General features: G+C 39.7%; 1 protein-coding gene across 1 annotated transcript in view; it reads left to right on the top strand.

Annotated features, from left to right (window-relative positions):
• NELL2 (neural EGFL like 2) overlaps nucleotides 1-17,506 on the top strand; it is a 139,831-nt gene that overhangs the window by 10,488 nt on the left and 111,837 nt on the right. Inside the window, exon 3 of the mRNA XM_015854888.2 lies at nucleotides 12,588-12,738. Within this exon, the coding sequence (XP_015710374.1) occupies nucleotides 12,588-12,738 (151 nt within the window). The remainder of the gene's footprint in view (nucleotides 1-12,587; nucleotides 12,739-17,506) is intronic.

The following is a 17,506-nucleotide window of genomic DNA, read 5'->3' as shown; positions in this document are numbered from 1 at the left end:
ACTATGTGTGCATTGTAAAACCTGTAGCTAGTTCACTGGGGCTAGCAGATGCATTCATAGTAGCGTGGATTACATTAATACCTGATTTAAAAGGAAATTTATTGCAGGAGGAGAATCTGAACTCTGAGCCTCTTCAGCTTCTTGGGATCTCTGGAGCTGTAGCTTGAATCCCTCATGTACCTTCTGTTTGCCTGCCTTGCTCATAACTGAGCTATGTGTGTGGTATTCCTTGCATCCTCAGTTCAAATTCACTCTAACCTTTCCTTTACCTGGCATGAAAACAGGCATTAGGATGGTGATGCTTTTTCTGAGAATGCCAGGAATACTGGAGACTCTGGTGCCCTTCTCTTTCCCTCAACTGTGCCCTCTAATAGTTGGCATTCCCCCTTTGTTCCTGCTGGAACCCAAATTCTCCTCTGTCTGCTGCCTTCCCTTCCCATCTGCTGCTGTTTACTCAGGCCACTGCCAGAGACCTGTGTCTAGCAACAGCATTGTAGGATGTATCTGGCATGCTTCAGACGTACTTTTCTTTAATGCTGCTGGCCTTGCTCCCTATGCCTGGCATCCTATGCTGGCCTTGTTGGTGGGGAGAAGGTTCAGGTTTTCTGGAAATTTTGAAGTTGGTGACTGTTGACCATTTTCTTCTGTCAGAAGTCAGTCTTCTGTGCAGATCACATCATCATGGTGGCTTGGTATAAGATGGATCTCATATTAATGCTTTCATAAGCTTACCATTGCCTAGTATGGAAATAATTCAGCCTTAACACTTAGAACGTCAGCGAGCCAAAGGCAGTCAACCCTAAAATGAGTATAAAAACAATTATACCCCGGAAAGACAGATGTAAAGGATGAGAGCTCCAAACCATTGCAAAGAATGATAAACCATCAGATTTTTCATATAGAAGAAAGCTAATAACATCCAGGGCACCTGCAAATGCTTGGGATCAGGCTAGATGATCTAACGAGGTCCCTTCCAACCTAAAGGATGCTGTGAAATGTTGGATGCTGGTGGTAGATCGTTTGGGAGCAGCATAGGGGGTCACAAGAAAGGGGCCTTTGAATCAGAATAACTGAAACAGGGACCATGGGTAGATCTTGTTGACCTCAGTGAGGACTGAGTGAGGCAGAACTATGGGATGTTACTCAGAGGATGCAGGATCATTTACAGCAAGCATGATCCTAATCCATGGGTGCCCCAGGTGTTTTACAGCCTGTCATTGCATGGCCAAGTTCTCCATTGGAGTATGATCCATTTGAGAAGTCCAAGCTGTGTCATAACTTCTGGGAGGAGGATAGGTCCTGTAATTCAGATTGATCTACGTCCGGCATTATCTGCTTCTGTGGTTTATTATTGATGTTGGGTTGTACTTTATTTTTAATTCATTTGACTTTGCTTACCTTTGGTAATTTGCTTTTTTCATCTGGGAAAGGATAACAGCTCTGCTTCCTTCTCCTGTCCATCAACCCCTTGGCATCACTTGCGTAACTTTTCAATTCCTGCCCACGCAATATAGCTAAGGACTAGAAATAAATGCAGTCTTTTAGCAGTTCTCCTGTGTGTCATGCCCTTATTATTGTACCAATAGGGATGGAAGATGATACATTATATTCTTGTGCTCTTCAGTCTGTGTCCCAGTGTTAACAGCATCACCTGGTGTGATATTTTCATTTGTTGTTAGGTCAGTTTGACACTATGTGCTCATACGGCAGCATGCAGCCAAGCATAACTAGGTGCATATGCCACTGATGGCAGCAGCAAGGAAAATAAGACAGATTTCATTTCCTCTACAGCTTTCAAGGTGTTCTCAAAACTTCTAAAACTCCTAAAGGGGTACGAATGTGTGCCTGTATGTATACATGTCTATTTATAAAGCTATACTAGCTGCTGCCTTTTAAATGTAGCTGGAACCTGCTTTAAATCAAGGAAGCTGACAGAAATCCCACTTTGCACTACTTCTGTGCTCTTGTTCAAGCATTATAGGTTTCATAGTAGCATGGGGCCTGAAAAACCTAAACAGTATCTTTGTAACTAGCAGCACCTACAATAGCACCTTCCTATTACCTACAAGGCAGTAAATACTGAGTATTCAGAATTTAAAGATGAATTGATAGTTGTGGTGGAATATAAAGTAGGGAAAACTAGTAATTAAAGAAACTATTGCAGCTTATAATCGATAACCCAGAAACTATAAATCACTAGAAAGCATTGCAATAATAAATACCAGAAGCAATGCATAATATACAGCACATATTGTAATTTTCCTATGGGTAGGATTTCCATGATGAGCAGAAGTCATCTTTTATCTTTGTCACATTGTTATCATGTAATAGGTCCCCACTGAATAGCATTCCCTCTTGGTGATAGTGCCTTGCATGATGAAATAGTTACAATGAAGGAGATAGTATTTCTCGTGAGCAAGGAACAGTGGTTTTCTGTATCATATATGTATTTAAAAATTCCTTATAATACTTTCGTATGGCACTCCCCCTTGTGCTGATGCACACATTATTCATATTCCTTTCAGGAACGTTCAGGAGTGCACACTGATGTTTTCTTTGTCAGTTTGGTGGGAGGTGTTTCAGTAAAATATTTTGCATGATGGAGTCTCTATTGTTTTTTAAGCAAATCAGCAGTTTCAGTCTGCTGCTAAGAATACGAATTGTTATCTGGAGTACTGGAAATGTAAAGTCCAGGTTTTCCTACATTTTGCTTTAACATCCTTTTTCATCCTTTACTGTTAGAAATATGTTATTGTAGATCCTGTCACTAGAACTTTTACTGCATTTATTTCCCAATTTACCTATTTACATTTTGCCTACTGAGCATAAAAATCAGAAACCCTGAAACACAGACCCTACATGTCTGTGAGTCCACCTGTCTGGTTACTGTGTAGCTGGGCTGATTTGCCTCATAATAAACCGCTCCCACTTGTCATCCTGGTGAAACCAAAGAAACCATAGCCAAAGGCATTGCCAAAGGAACCATGGCCAAAGGCAGGGTGAGAGACATCTAACTGTACTAGCATTGTGGTCTGACAAATTAAGTCCTAGATCAAAAGAGAACTTTCATATCTCGTCCTGGTTTTCAAATGAATTTTCATAGTGGTATAAATTCAGTGGCTGGATTTATTTCTTTGTGTTGGGAGGATCTACTAACCAAGCAAGGCTGCTGTTGTTGTTTACACTGTGCTATTTGCACAATGAAGCTCACTGCCATTTAAACATTTATCTGATTTTTGTCTAGGTGAGGAATCCTCTATTTATTCCACAGCTTCAGAGTAGCAGTTGGATTCTGCTTTTGTAGTAGGTGGCTGGGGTTGAATTCTGCAACAAAACATGGGTGTACTACAAAGAACTATTTCATAGCCTATATTCCAAGATCATCTCAGGGGTTTGGTGGCAATTGAAAAAGCTTGACTGTACCTTAGTGGTAGCACTGGACAACTGTTTAGTAGACACCCAAGGATGCAATAGAGAATGTTTTAACAGGAGGAGGCAGTGGTCAGGCTATGGGATGGTAAGCTCAGCATTATAGAAAGATTCAGACTGACGTGACTTTCCTTGGTACCTAGAAATGGCCAGTGAGTAAGCTCAGATGCGTCACCCAGCTACTAGTATAAGCACTCTCAAACAGTCTCTTTTTCTGTAGAATTCTAGACAGAAACGTATTTTTGGTGATATTATTGTCAGCTTCCACAGAATGCATAGTATATTGTAGCCATAGTTTGCCCCAGAAAGTCCCGTATTTATAAAATATTTCCTGAAGAGATATCCAATATCAGGAGCTGGCAGGAATGACTGAGGGCTGGTGGCCCTTTCCATCATATCAGGTAGAGGGATTTCCCCCATATTTAATATGTTTAGTTTTCATTGCATTTTACATAGTTAATATATTTTTAAAAATTGTTCCTTTAACTAAAAACAAACATAGAAAAAGCAACAAAAAAACAAACCAAAGTAAGCTTAACTAACCAAGCAAAGATTGCCTAGGGACTTTGACCATAGGGAACAAATTACAAACAAAGCTCTTTGAATGAAATAATAATTACTCGTGTAAGTGAACAAACAACTTCCGATTATACAAACAAGCTAGGCGCATGACAATGGCTTGGTTATTTGAGATCAGGATCATTGCAATTGCATTCAAGCATGTATGTCCAAGTACCTTTCTCCCTATCTCATCACAGAGTACCTGTGTTCCCAGCTGTGCCAAAAAGGTTTTAGACAAAGTATGCAGCTTGTAGGTGAGCTAGAGTTTTGGCCAGAATTGGAATGAATAACACATATTGAGGATATCGGTATGAACAGTCAATATGAGTGGAAGAAAACAATGTGTGCTCAGAAACATATCCTGTTCTCTCACATCAGTCTGTTGTGACTTGTGGGTCTTGGCACGTGTACTATAGGTCTGCCTGTTTGAAACTGGTGGAAAGCCCTTGCTGGGTGACCAAAGCTGTGGCTGACATTCAGAATAGCGAAAATTGCAAAGTAAAGGCAATTGGGCCCTTGCCAAATGCTGCAAGAATGAGCTGTGACACTTCTCTTCCCTTGTTTCTATTTAATGTAATGATTTGGCTTCAGCTGAGTTTTTGTGTCAGTTGTTTAGCTTTGTTTTAAGTGCATTTTCCCTTCTGCTTTTTTCCCTCCCATCATTTGCAGTTCTTCATGCCTACATTTTTGTAGAGCTGTCTCTGTAATGGAGAGGAAAAAGGAGACATGTAGATAGTGGTAACTGCAGTGGTGTCTAAATTACATGAGTAGATGCAGTCTGTAAAGAATCCCAAATCCTGATTTTTCGGGATCATTATACCAACCAGGGATATTTACTGGACTCCATTCATGAGTTCTATACATACCTGGTTGGATTCTGACATACAACTAGACCATAGCCATAGTGTTTGCTGAAACTTGGCAACATAGAAGTGCCGTGTACTTGCTTTGGGAATGGCCCCAGTGGGAGTATTGCTGAATTGGTGCTCATCCCCCTGTATTCTAGTCTTTCAAAGCTGGGATGGATCTGCAGTACCTCCTCCTAAACACTCATAGGGTTCCTTCCTAGAGCGTGGCCAAAACAAAATCAGGTTCTTGTGATTTTGGAAAATTGCAACAGTTTCTGTCTTGCTGTTCTTTTTGAAACAATTTGGTAAATAGAAGGAAGGAATGAGCAAGTGTGTAGGAAAATCATGTTAACCCTAGGGGTGTTTTCTGGTTCAAATAATTCCATCCTAAGCCACTCAAAATTGTTTATCAATTAGTATCTTACTAACAGTTCAGAGTCAGGTACACACACACATAGCATGAGGGCTTCTCCAGAAGTAATGCCTCCTATTTTACTGCTTTGGCCCATGATGTCAGAGGCAGATATTGGTGGTATGGCAGTAGTGGTAGACCTTTCCCACCAATATTCTGTTACAATTTGTTGCTGTGTGACAGATGGCAGCGGAAGGGCAGTCTGACAAAATTATGTCTGAAATGCAAGTGTGTATGAAGCAAAGGTGTTGAATTGCATCAACTGACATTCATTGACGTTTGCTGAATGTTAATGGAGATCAAACAGTGGAAGTGAGCATAGCATGGTGGTGGGTGGTGAGTTTCAGCAGTAGCGACAGTGACATGAAGGACAAGTCACACTGCACAACTGGCACACCGTGAATTGATATGACAGCTTATCTCTGCAAAATGGCAGATTATGACCAGAGAACTGTGTATAGAGCTGAATATTGTCTTCAGTGTGTTAGAAATGATGGTGGAAGTGCTGAAATATCACAAAATTTGCTACAGAGTGTCCCATGAATGTTCACACAGAAACAGAAAGAACATGGTATGCGAGCTGCTCAGGACTTATTGAACCAATATGATGCTGTAGGGGACAGTTTTCTGGATCACATCATAACTGGTGATGATATGTGGTGTCACCACTATGAACTAGAGTCATAACAACAGTCCCTGCAGTGGCAATGTGTGAATTACCCATCAGAAAAAGTTCAGGACACAGCCCCCAGTGGATGAAGTGGCAGCTGCCTTGTGATGCTGACAAAACTCAAACTTCCAGAGTTAGTCCAGAGAAGAGAATGCCTTTGTCTTACAGCACAAGGACTCCAGGCCCCATACCAGTTTGAAGATCATGGAGCACACTGCCAATCTTGTCTGGACTGTTCTACCATTCCTACTATATAGTCCAGATTTGGTGCCTTCTGACTTCCATCTGTTTGGGCCAATGAAAGATGAACTGTGTGGGCAGCATTTTCCTAGCAACAATGCCATCATAGCAGCTGTGAAACAGTGGGTCACCTCTGCTGGTGCAGATCCTTGTGAGTGCAGCATTCAGACTCTTATTCATCACTGGCAAAAGCACGCAGCTAATGGTGGTAACAATGTTAAAAAATAGCAATTTTGTGGCTGAGAGTTTGCTCTATCGAATAGTGTCTTTGTGTTCTTTGTATTTGTTGTAGCTTCAATGGAAATAAATAGGAGGCATTACTGTTGGAGTGATCTACATGTGTATGTATACACACAAAAGCTGAACTAATCAACATTCCCCCCAGAACTCTCTAAACCGAATTGCTGTATTGTGGTGTTTTGGCCTAATAAACATTGTTTTAATTCTTTCTGTATTCAGTTTTCGCTATAGTCATTGTAACAGGAATGCAGCTCATGAATTTGCGTACCCTGTGCTCCACTTAAAAACCCATTGTACCCTTTCAGCCTTGTAAAGATTCTACTTTGGGACTGGCTTCCCATTCTGCCTCATTTGCTGAGAGTAGCTTAGCTTGCATTGGTTACTTAAGTAAAGGAGAAATGTAAGGTAAACAGTATGAAATATAGTTGCCCTTTGTAGGCTGTGTGAAATCCCCAGCTGAGAAAAAGATTAGCCAAAACTTTTATTAAAGAGAAGTGATACAATGTGAATTTATACTTGAGATGCTGATCTCAACTTGCATAGGAAAATGAAACAAAATTGAGCTAGCTGTATTACGTTTTTGAGAGTGTTCATAGCCTGCAGCACTTCTGCATTTTCTCACAAATGAGTAGAATTAAATTTGGGTAGTTCAGCAAACCTGCAGTCAGATGCAGAATTGATTTATAGATGCTGCTATTAAAAGCTGATTATGTGTACACAAAACAGAGTGCGGAGCTCCATTAATTAAAAAGCCTCCTTCAAAGGCTCTTCTATAGGAGTTTGTTTTATAATTTAGCTCATCCTGTATGTTTAGCTTTAGACACTTCAGAAACTGAAGAGCCTACCCTTTGCTAAGACAAGCTATCCGTTCCATTTAATTACTGTTTGTTTTTCATGTGAACTGGAAAACATCTGTAATAAATGGCTTGTTTTAAACCATATTTGAATGTAGTTTTTACTATGAAATTTGATAGGCTTCTGGTGGTGTGTAGGGAAATTTTCTTGCTTACCTTTAGTAACTTGTTCCTGGTTGTTTCCAACACATTTTTTTTTTTTTTTTTAGATAACGGGGGAGATTGGGTTAGTTATAGCTGTATCAATTCTTGAGGTGCTTCTCTATGTGTTTGCATGCATGTGATTGCAAACAAGAATTAAAGTAATTAAGTAATTAAAGGCTTCCATCTCTTTCTGTTGCCCCAGTTTAGAATGGTGATAGTGCCTTTGGACCTGTGGAGTAAGTACTGTTAAAAGTTAGACTTACTGTCTTGGATATACTGTAGTAATTGACATCCCATGAACGTTACTGTAATGACATTGTCTACACTTAACATCTTCAGGAAACCCTTGTGTGGCTTTGCAGCTGTACGTGAGAAGGAAATAAGGAAATGTGTCCTTCTAGAAGTGACTATTGCTGCAGACTTAGAGCAGAGGCAGTCATTAGGTTTGTCTTCTGAATGGCTGAGTTTCTACAGGTCCTAGAGCTGGCGGTTCTTCTCATGGAGTGTTAGATTGCTTTGTGATGTCAGATCTTAAAGTATTTGGCTTGCTGTGTCTGTGGCCAGCTGATCACCTCCTAGCTGGCTACTCTAGCTGTAGATCAATCATCTCTTACTGCTTGTTTACATCCTTTCTAGGACTGTAAACTCTCCTAAATTATTGCATGCAAACCTAGCAGAATTAACTCTAGTTAATTCTCAGGTGATCAGTTCTGCTGAATTTGTAATCATTATTATTGCCTACCACAGTATGTGAATGTTGCATATTAATCCTCCCTCCCCCCAGTCTATTGTGTTGTTTTCAGTATTTTTCTTAACTTGCATGCCTCAAATCAGCTATGCATATCATCATGTAAGTGTTGTTATTCCTTCTAAAGGCATTTTCATATTATAACCTTCAAAGAGACCAAGGACTGCAAGGTCTGTTCTGAGAATAGATTTTTGTTTATTACATTTCACTCACTCTTCTAGAAATTAAAAACAGAGCGTTAACGGTATAGGTTAATGAGTTGTTATGCTGTGGTCAAACCAAAGAAATGAAATATTCTAGAGAAGCAAAAATGATACATAAGTAACAAACTAGAGAAGTGTTTCTCATTCACACAAATAGTTCTCTCCATATATTTACACTCTAATATCAAAACATTTAGGCCATTGTTTTTGTGTATTAAAAATGCTCAAGGCATGAGGTTTTTATGCAACTGTCAAGAAACTACAAATTATTACCTTATATGCACCAGTTTGATTTTCCAAGCTATTATGGAAGAAGTCCAGCTCCAGAAAAGTATTTCCCTTCAGACTTGAAATGATTAGTAGAAGCCGAATGTCAAGACCAATCTTGAATCTGTATTTATTGAGCACAGTAGGTGATCTATCAAGCAAATACCACTAGTGCTCAAACGTAATTGGAATGAGGGATTTGCACTGTTGCTTTGGTGTAAAAAGATGGTTCCAGGACCTTTCAGTGGTCTATTTTCAAGAAATCCACCTGGTGCCTGCACTGAGCAAAGGATGCTGTACTTAGAGAAGCACTAATGCAAAAACTGCAAGCTGTTTACTACTGAAGCATGAACTGACCTATGTGCAATACTGACACTGAATGGCTGTGTGTTTGGGCAGGTAATATGGCAATAATCTTATCAAGTAGGCTTCCAGCCTGATCTAATCAGGTTTTGATGTTTTGGTCTGTTTTTGAGAGGGTAATCTAAAGCCATAATGAGAGAGTATAGAGTACCCAGGTATGGTATTATGGTTTTATATATGGAAAACTCTCATCCAGCCTAATGACAGGGTAATGATTCACAGGGCTGAAAGAGTAGACCTAACAAAAGATTCCTCTCTTGATGGTGCACAGGGAGCTCTACTTTTCCCATGTCTCTCAGAGTAGCAGTGAGGGATGGGAGGACTGCATTCTGCTTCATGTAATTGCTAGGGTTTGTTTCCTTCCTACAACACAGACTGTAGCAAAATGCTTTCCCAGTAACTCCAGTTAGAATTAAGTGTGTGTTTGTGAGGACGGTAATAATTTGTGTGCATATGGAACTGGCCTCATGTAATGGAAGTTGAACTATACATATACTTTCTTTCATCTGTTGCTGATGCAATTATCATTTGGATTTGGTAGAAATTAATATTTCTATCTAATGTAACAATTGTGGATTTTAGTTTTGATAAGCAAGCATAGTCTATGTGGGCCGCTTTCTACTTTCAGCACAGAGCATTTCTGACTCTGCTGGTAGGGTGTGATACAAGTTAAAACTAGGAAATAGGGATAAAAGAGTTTAACTGGGGCACAGACATCCTGGCTTCTTACATGATTCAGAACAGTGTGTAGTAATCCCAGATCCTAGGAAGAAGGAGTTGTGCATTTCTCATCTTCCCTCACATTGGCATCTCTTTGTCTTGAGGAAATCTGGAAGAAATCAGGTGGAGACAGTGGGAGCAGAGAGAGAACAGTCAGGGAATTCTCTACAATTTTGCTATTTCATGCAATTCTGACATTTTCTTTTTTGTCTTGCTTGACTTTTTTTCCCCCAGCCCTCCTCCTTCCTTCTCCTATTCCTACTTCCCTGTCTTCCCATGAAAATCACATTTGATGGGTAGACCTCCTACTGCCATGGTAAGCCGTAAACATTGTGTCTAATTCCAGTACATATCCACAGAAAATAAGGGTATCTATTCAGTGCCTTTATAGACTCCTGTGTGCTCACTTTCTACATTATGGTAAGAATTAACACGACCAGACACAAAAGCTATTGAATAAAAGATCTGTGCAGCTTTTTCACTATCATGTTTTTGCAGACGTGTGTTTATCATCTCTATCTGGTTGGGAGGTGTGAGTTGATGATGTAGAAATCATCTCCATAGCCCTTTTTCTCCACTCTTCCTCTTACACTGTGTCAGGCAAGGGGGAATAAACCCAAATTAAACTTGCTGAATAAATGTAGGGCTTTTATGGTGCATACGCAATAAGATTGGTTTCTGTTTCCATCATCTGAGGAAGCCAAACAAAATATCTCCGCCAAGAAAGTTTGAAAGAAATATAACAGGTTGGTGGAGGGAGAAGAGCATTGTTGGGTGTATAGTAACACTGACTAAGATGTAAGCAAGAAGATTTCACACATTGCAGTGGTCTTGACTCATTCTGACTTTGGTTCTGCCACAGTTATTTACTTTTAAGTTGCATGGGTCTTCCTGACAGAGAGGTTGAAGACAGCAAGCCCTTCAACTCCTGATTATGCACACAAACACTTAAGTATAATTTTGTTACACCTCATTGCATCTTTCGTTAGTCAGAAAGGGCTGACTGTGTGGATGTGCTTTGCATCTAGGAGTCTGGTTCTGCAGGCAACTAAGTGGGTTTCACGTCTGCATTTTGTTGTTTTCCTCTGTACTTTGATAGGAAAGCTGCTGATAAGAGCAGCAGTGCATGAGCAGCTTGTGATCGTGATTAGAGAATATGTTCCTTCTGTGTCCTTCTGCTCGGTCTGCTGGGAATAGGTTGTTTATATTGCTGGAAATTGTTAATGCAGTTAAACCATCTTCCAGCATGCAAACCTATGTCATTCCACTCTGTTAGTGTCCCTTGGCTATAAACGAATGCTTTGATGTAATTGTATTTGAGTTGCTTTATGATTTATTAACAATTCCATTAAAATACCATGGATGTCTGGTACAGAGAGAGAGTTATGCAACCCACAGTAGAAAAGATGTGAAATTTCAAAGTTTCACAAAAATGCTTTAAAGAATCTTTTCTTTATCTTTGTTTTTAAAAGAATTATTTTATTTTATTTTTATCCCCCTATGTTAACTGAATCAAATGCAGAGCTTGGTGTGACTCTGTATAAGAGCTTGCTTAGGACTTTTGACTTGTACAGATTGTTATATTTCTTAAACACATTAAAAGTGTGCCTCTTTCATAAACCACATTAATGTTTGCTGTTAATACCGAGCAGTATTTCTCAAGTGGTATTTCTATAGCACAGCTTTCTTAGAGCAGTGATGTCAGCTTACTTGAGAGCTCAGCTTCAGCTCTGCCAAAGGACATCAGTGTTGCCGTTGCCGTCAGCTCTCTGCTGCAGTTGCTGTCCCTGAATCAGTGTCCCTGACTTAGAGAAGGATGGTTAAATTGTAATGACAAGAAGCTTGTGAATTGATTTAGTTTTTACACAGTCGATTACGCAATCTAATGAATTGATTTTATGCGTTAAATACATATATTATTTTTATTTTCCATTATAATGTGTTATGGAAAGCTTTGGGAATTGTTTTTCTAACATTTTAACGTCTTGTTTTGTAAATTATCTCTCCAGGGTTCTTAAAGTTGAGCCTTTTTTCTTTAAGCATGTTACATAAATCCAGTAGGAGCATTGCTTCAGCCTTTTGTATGTGGACTTTTAACAGCAAAATCTTTTGTGTGGGTGTGCAGTTACTCTATGAAATACTCATGATGCTCTGTCCAAGGAGGAGCAGTAACATACTGCACAACTGGACTGTACAGTGATTGATTAGAAACAATGCATTCTGAAAAATGATGAGTGCTTAAATTCATTTGTAACTCTTAAAACTGAGTAAATTTTCCCTAATAGTAGGTTTGTAAAAAGATTTAATTATGCATAACTGTTAAGCACAACATTTTTGTAGAAGTTGTAGAAAAGAAAATCAGGTTGCGCTTCACAAATTAGGCTCATATCCAGTGTTGCCACTCGGTGCTTGACTGCGAGTAAGTCCTCATTTTGGATGAGATATCAAAGTACCATCTGGCCATCCATGGAGACAGTAAAAGAAACGTGAACCGGCTGTGAAAAAAATCCACCACAAAACCATCACCAGCAAAACCCCCTCACCCAGAATAGAATGGATGTCCTAGAAAATGTGCACACTTCTGTGAAATGGCTCTCATTTCATGTGAAGCTGATGTTTAAAACACTTCTATTCCTGCTGTTTCCTAGCCATTCATTGTGCTGCTCAGATATAGCATGTTAATTCTGTAAGCTTTTTGAGCTGATATTGTATAGTATAATAAGATGGCATCTGGATAAGAAACTAGGAGATACGGTTTAGGGGTTTTCTGTAGGTGTGATAAAGGGGGGACGGTTGGACTAGATGATCTTGTAGGTCCTTTCCAACCTTGTGATTCTATGATTCTAAGATTTATACTGATTTTTTTTTTCTCTATATTTTTTTCTTAGATATTTCAAGAAGTGTAAAGGCGTCTCCAGAAACAGCTGAAATCTTTTTTCAGAAGTTGAGAAATAAATATGAATTCACAATCCTTGTGACCTTAAAACAAGCTCATTTAAATTCAGGGGTTATTTTCTCTGTTCATCATTTAGATCACAGGTAAGTATCACTGGCTGTATGCTAGCTAATGGAAGCATGTGTATTTGTACGGTCAAAAATTGTACATAAATTAAGGGAATATTGTTGTATGACAGGCTATATATATAGAGAGAAAGAGAATGAATTGGTAAATTGTGTAGACTCATAAAAATTCACAAGTTCAAATCTGCCAATGGAAAGTGGAACAGATGCTGCTGTTCAAATGTCTCTTGCTGCTGAGGGCATGGAAAGTTCTCTTTCGCTGGTCATAACCATGAGGACCAGATGCTCAACTGGTGTGAAACCATCACATCTGCACAGTCACATTGATTCACAAAGCCCAGTCCTATACATCTACTTCTTCACCAATTAGTTTTTAACACTATGGGCAGTAAAAAACAAACAAAACATTCCTCTTATAGGCTTATGCCCAAAACAAAAGGCAGAGCACTTGACTCAGAGTAGAGCTGACTTTAAATAACAAGAGTAAACTATGCCAAACATTTGAGGATTATTTCTTTGATAGGATAACAACCAGTGGAGAAGTAAGATTTCTTTATATTTCTGTCCAAGTAAGGGCTAATAAAGATAACCTCCCTATGATTCTGTGATAGAATAAAAAGGAGTTTTAAAATGTTCACCTCTTAAGCAGTCATCAGCACCAGCAACATATGATTTCTGCTTAGGTTCAGAGTTTTTTATTTTCATGTGTACGATCCTGTAACTCTTTCTTGTTGATCTCTCCTCAGTGTTGAGATGAAAGGCTATAGATGGATGTTCAAGCATAATAAAATATCTGCTTTGATTCTTTCTTTCTTTCTTTGCTAAAGTGTACAGGTTCTTATTAGGAGTTGTGTTGTCAGTTACTGTGTGCTGGAAAGTGGTCCAGTTGTACTTTCATGCTGTTTCGCAGAGGTCCCATCTTACACAATTCAGTTGATTAAAAATAGAAAAAGAGAAAAGAAAGAAAAGGAAAATATTCTTAAAGGTCATTATGCCAAGTATATGAAAATATTTTTAACATTGCATGGGGGTGTTTGAATACCTTTTGCATGATGCTTGTTGAAATTGCATCACAGTCGCACCAAGTGACTTCTCTGCTAGTTGTTGACAACCTCTCATCTGCAAAATCTAGCAGTGCCCAATGGGCAGAATTGGGCAGCTGGGAATAGCAAGTTCCTAGTTCAGATTTTACCACCATTAGTGTAGATCAGCCCAGATGGATGAGTTTATTTTGGCATGATTGAGGAAGTTGGTCTGTATGGCCAGCTGTGACCTAACTAAGTTTATTTCTACATATACAAGAACAGGGATTGGTTGTGCTGCTGATAGGACTAACACAACTAATGTTGACATTTCAAAATGAGAGACAAAACTTTAATGTGCCAGAATAGCTGCAGAGGTGGAGAAAGACGTCAACACTCTGGAACTTGGTGAATTTAGAAAAGAGATTAAAATTGCCCTGAGGGGAGGAAAATTACTTCTGGTTACAATTGGTTTTTTGCTGTTGCTGGTAAGTTGTGTCCTCTGATTGTCGCCCAGAAAATGGATGCTGCCATAGAGAGGGTTCCTGCCTTGTATTTGTTGTGGTTTATGGGCCCTAAGCTGGTAACTGATGTCTCTGTAAATCTGGACAGGGATAGAATGCAAGGTTCTAGTGCTCAGATTTCCTTCTATTACATTAACAAAAGGAGTTTTTTGCCATCCTTTTTCTGTGTATATCACATTCATGTGTCTGACTGGGGTGACAGCATGCTCCAGAACTAGCCAGAGCAAGCTCCTGACAGTAAACAAGCTCTCACATGCTTGAGAACAAGTTCACAGTGTACTGGTTTAGCGTTTCTAGGTCTATGTCTTTGAATGAACACGGGATGCTCTGTAGTTCAGGCTGCTCTTCTGCCAAGGGAGCTGCAGAGGTGGCAAAGAGATCATCAGTGTGAAACTCAGTGTTTGGAAAAGAAAGGCTATAGCCTTTCTAAAGGAGGCAGTGTTTGCTGGAGAGCCTTTCCTGCTCTTGTGAAGAAATAGAAGATTAAAAAAAATCTGTAATGTAGTGAGCCAAACTTGATGAATATTCGCTTGGATGGTGGTCAACTGGGAGGGAAATATTAGTTTCTGAAGACAAAGATTGTGATAGTAAGGTACAAAAAGTAAATGTGATGAATTTATTGAAGGGTGCCAAAAGAGTTTGAGGTATTGTTTGAGGAAATAATTAGTCCTTGAAGTAAGACTGGACAAAAGGACCAGCACTGCTCTTCCGTTAACAAGAATATGTTAAATTGATTTTGTCCAGCCACGGCGAATTAAAATAAAGGTTAAAGCTGTGCTGATTTGCAGGTCATGTGGCCATGCAAACATATTGCTTCTTATCTCATTTGCATCTGGTCTGACCGTGTCATCTGCTTATACCCATGAAAAATATGGTTAAGAGGCTAACAAGCAGGACCGTGAAAATTGACTTAGTTTATATTGGTATATTTGTAGGGATGAGTAGTTAAGTTCTTTCATTATTGTGCAATTTCTCTCAAATCTTAAATATTTACAGGCTTTGTTATTACATCTGTCTGCCGTTTATCTGCATCTAGGAGTTTCATATGTCTAAGTACAATGGAAAGCAAGAAGCCTGCATTTTTCAAGGTTTCTGGCTGAAATCAGGTCTGCATTTTGTAGATATTATAACTGCGGATACATTGCTGAACATTTTTAGCCCTTTTGCTCTTAACCATGGAAACTTTTAATACCCTGATTCTAATGTTGTTACAATGTAATGAAAACTGAAGATAACGCAGCTTGCTGAAAAAACTTCCTATTGCCACTGGTAACCAGTGTGCTCTCTTTACCTTCTTGCATCTTATGTGATGCCTACTTTTTGTTTACAAAATTTCTGCAGGAATATATGCGCTATGTTTGTTTTTGGTGTCTCCTTACAAGGATAATCAAATAGGAAGAAAAAAGTCTTATAGATTATTTATCTCTATCTGCATATTTCATAGCTTTCCTGCAGAGGATATTAGGTCATCTAATGAAAAGCAAAACAAGACAATCCTGAATTTGTTTTAAAAATATTACACCTATTCTGATCCTATTACTATCAGGGTAAATCTTTGTTTTTAGCAGGTGTGATATTAGTTTCAACAAGAGTATGGTCAGAAAGTGTTTGTGGCTGTTGAACCAGATATGCCCTTAAGCTTTTATTAAACATTTCCTTTCTATCCTGTTGTATGTTGCCCAGAGAATCTGTAAATACTTTATCCCTGGAGTCACTCAAGACCAGGTTGGATGTCTCAGAGCTGGGGCTTGGAACTGGATGGTCTTCGAGGTCTGTTCCATCCCAACCCAAACCTAAATTCCATCCTGTACTAGAATGTGCAGGATGCTGTCTGTCTGTCACAATAGGCTTTACTTGATTTAATTATGCAAAACTGAGGCCTATCCTAGTTTGGTGTTGCTAACATTGGAATTAGGCTAACATCTGAGCCTCCTGCAGTATCTTATGGCTTTTATTTCATGATGAAGGATAGTAAAAATCACAGAATCACACAATGGCCCGGGTTAGAAGGGACCCTAAGGATCACGAAGCTCCAACACCTCTCCCTACTCTGCTGCACACAGGATCACCAACCTCCCCATTTAATACCAGACCAGGCTGCCCATGGCCCCATCCAACCTGGCCTTGAATATCTCCAGGGATGGGGCATCCACAGCCTCTCTGGGCAGCCTGTTCCAGCACCTCATCACTCTCGAAGTAATGAACTTCCCCTTGATAGCCAATTGAAGCCTTCCCTCCTTCAACTTAAAACCATTTCCCTTTGTCCTGCTGTTATCTACCCTTTCAAAGAGTTGACTCCACTCCTGCTTATACGCTCCCTTTAGGTACTGAAAGGCTGAAAATCCAACAGCCTTCTCTTTGCTAGGCTGAACAAGCCCGGCTCTCTCAGCCTGTCTTTGTAGGGATGGTGCTCCAGCCCTCTGATCATCTTTGTGGCCCTCCTCTGGACCCTCTCCAACAGCTTTTTGTCTTTCTTGTATTGGGGGCCCCAGACCTGGACAGAGTACTCTGGATGGGGCTTCACGAGGGCAGAGTAGAGAGGGACAATCACCTCCTTGTCCCTGCTGGCCACCCCTCTTCTGATGGAGCCCAGGATACCATTTGCTTTCTGAGTTGCAAAAGCACGTTGCTGGCTCATGTTAGGTTTTTCATCCGCCAGGACCTCCAGGTCCTTCTCTGCAGGGAGATAAAGGAAGCATTTATATAGTTTACATTAAATAACTGCTTCTTCTGTGCCAGACTTCCATCTCTCTGACACTGCCCATTTCTGTCCAGGGACTTCTTTGCAACAGTCCTTCAATTTTTAAACAATTTCTCATGAACTCTGTCACAGCAGTCATTTTAAGACTGCTAATAGACTCCATTGCACCAGCTTCAGCTTTGTGTCGCTCCTCTGGAGTCACTAAAGTTGGGCAGGTACTGAACTCCTGTGTTGCAGGGCAGTCATATCTGGCTATGTTCTTCGTTTACAAGTACCGGCTCCTGTTTTTCTGCCTTGAGGGAATGATGGTGAGAAAAGCTGGAGGCAACAATAACTGATGAGTATAGTCAGTCATCAGACAAGTTGATTTGCTTGTTTTATTTTATATGGGTTTCATAACACATCATAGTTCTAATTTCTAGGGAAAAGAAAATCAAAATGTTTAAAAATTGGAAAAGGCATGTTTCTTTGGTGGTTCAGGATATACTTCACATATTTTTGAAAGTAAAATCATCCTCTTTTTGCATGGGTCTGGGCAC

This window comes from Coturnix japonica, chromosome 1 (assembly GCF_001577835.2).
Source record: "Coturnix japonica isolate 7356 chromosome 1, Coturnix japonica 2.1, whole genome shotgun sequence".
Lineage (NCBI taxonomy): Eukaryota > Metazoa > Chordata > Aves > Galliformes > Phasianidae > Coturnix > Coturnix japonica.
Note: the sequence above shows the minus strand (reverse complement) of the source record. Positions and strands in the feature narration are given on the sequence as shown.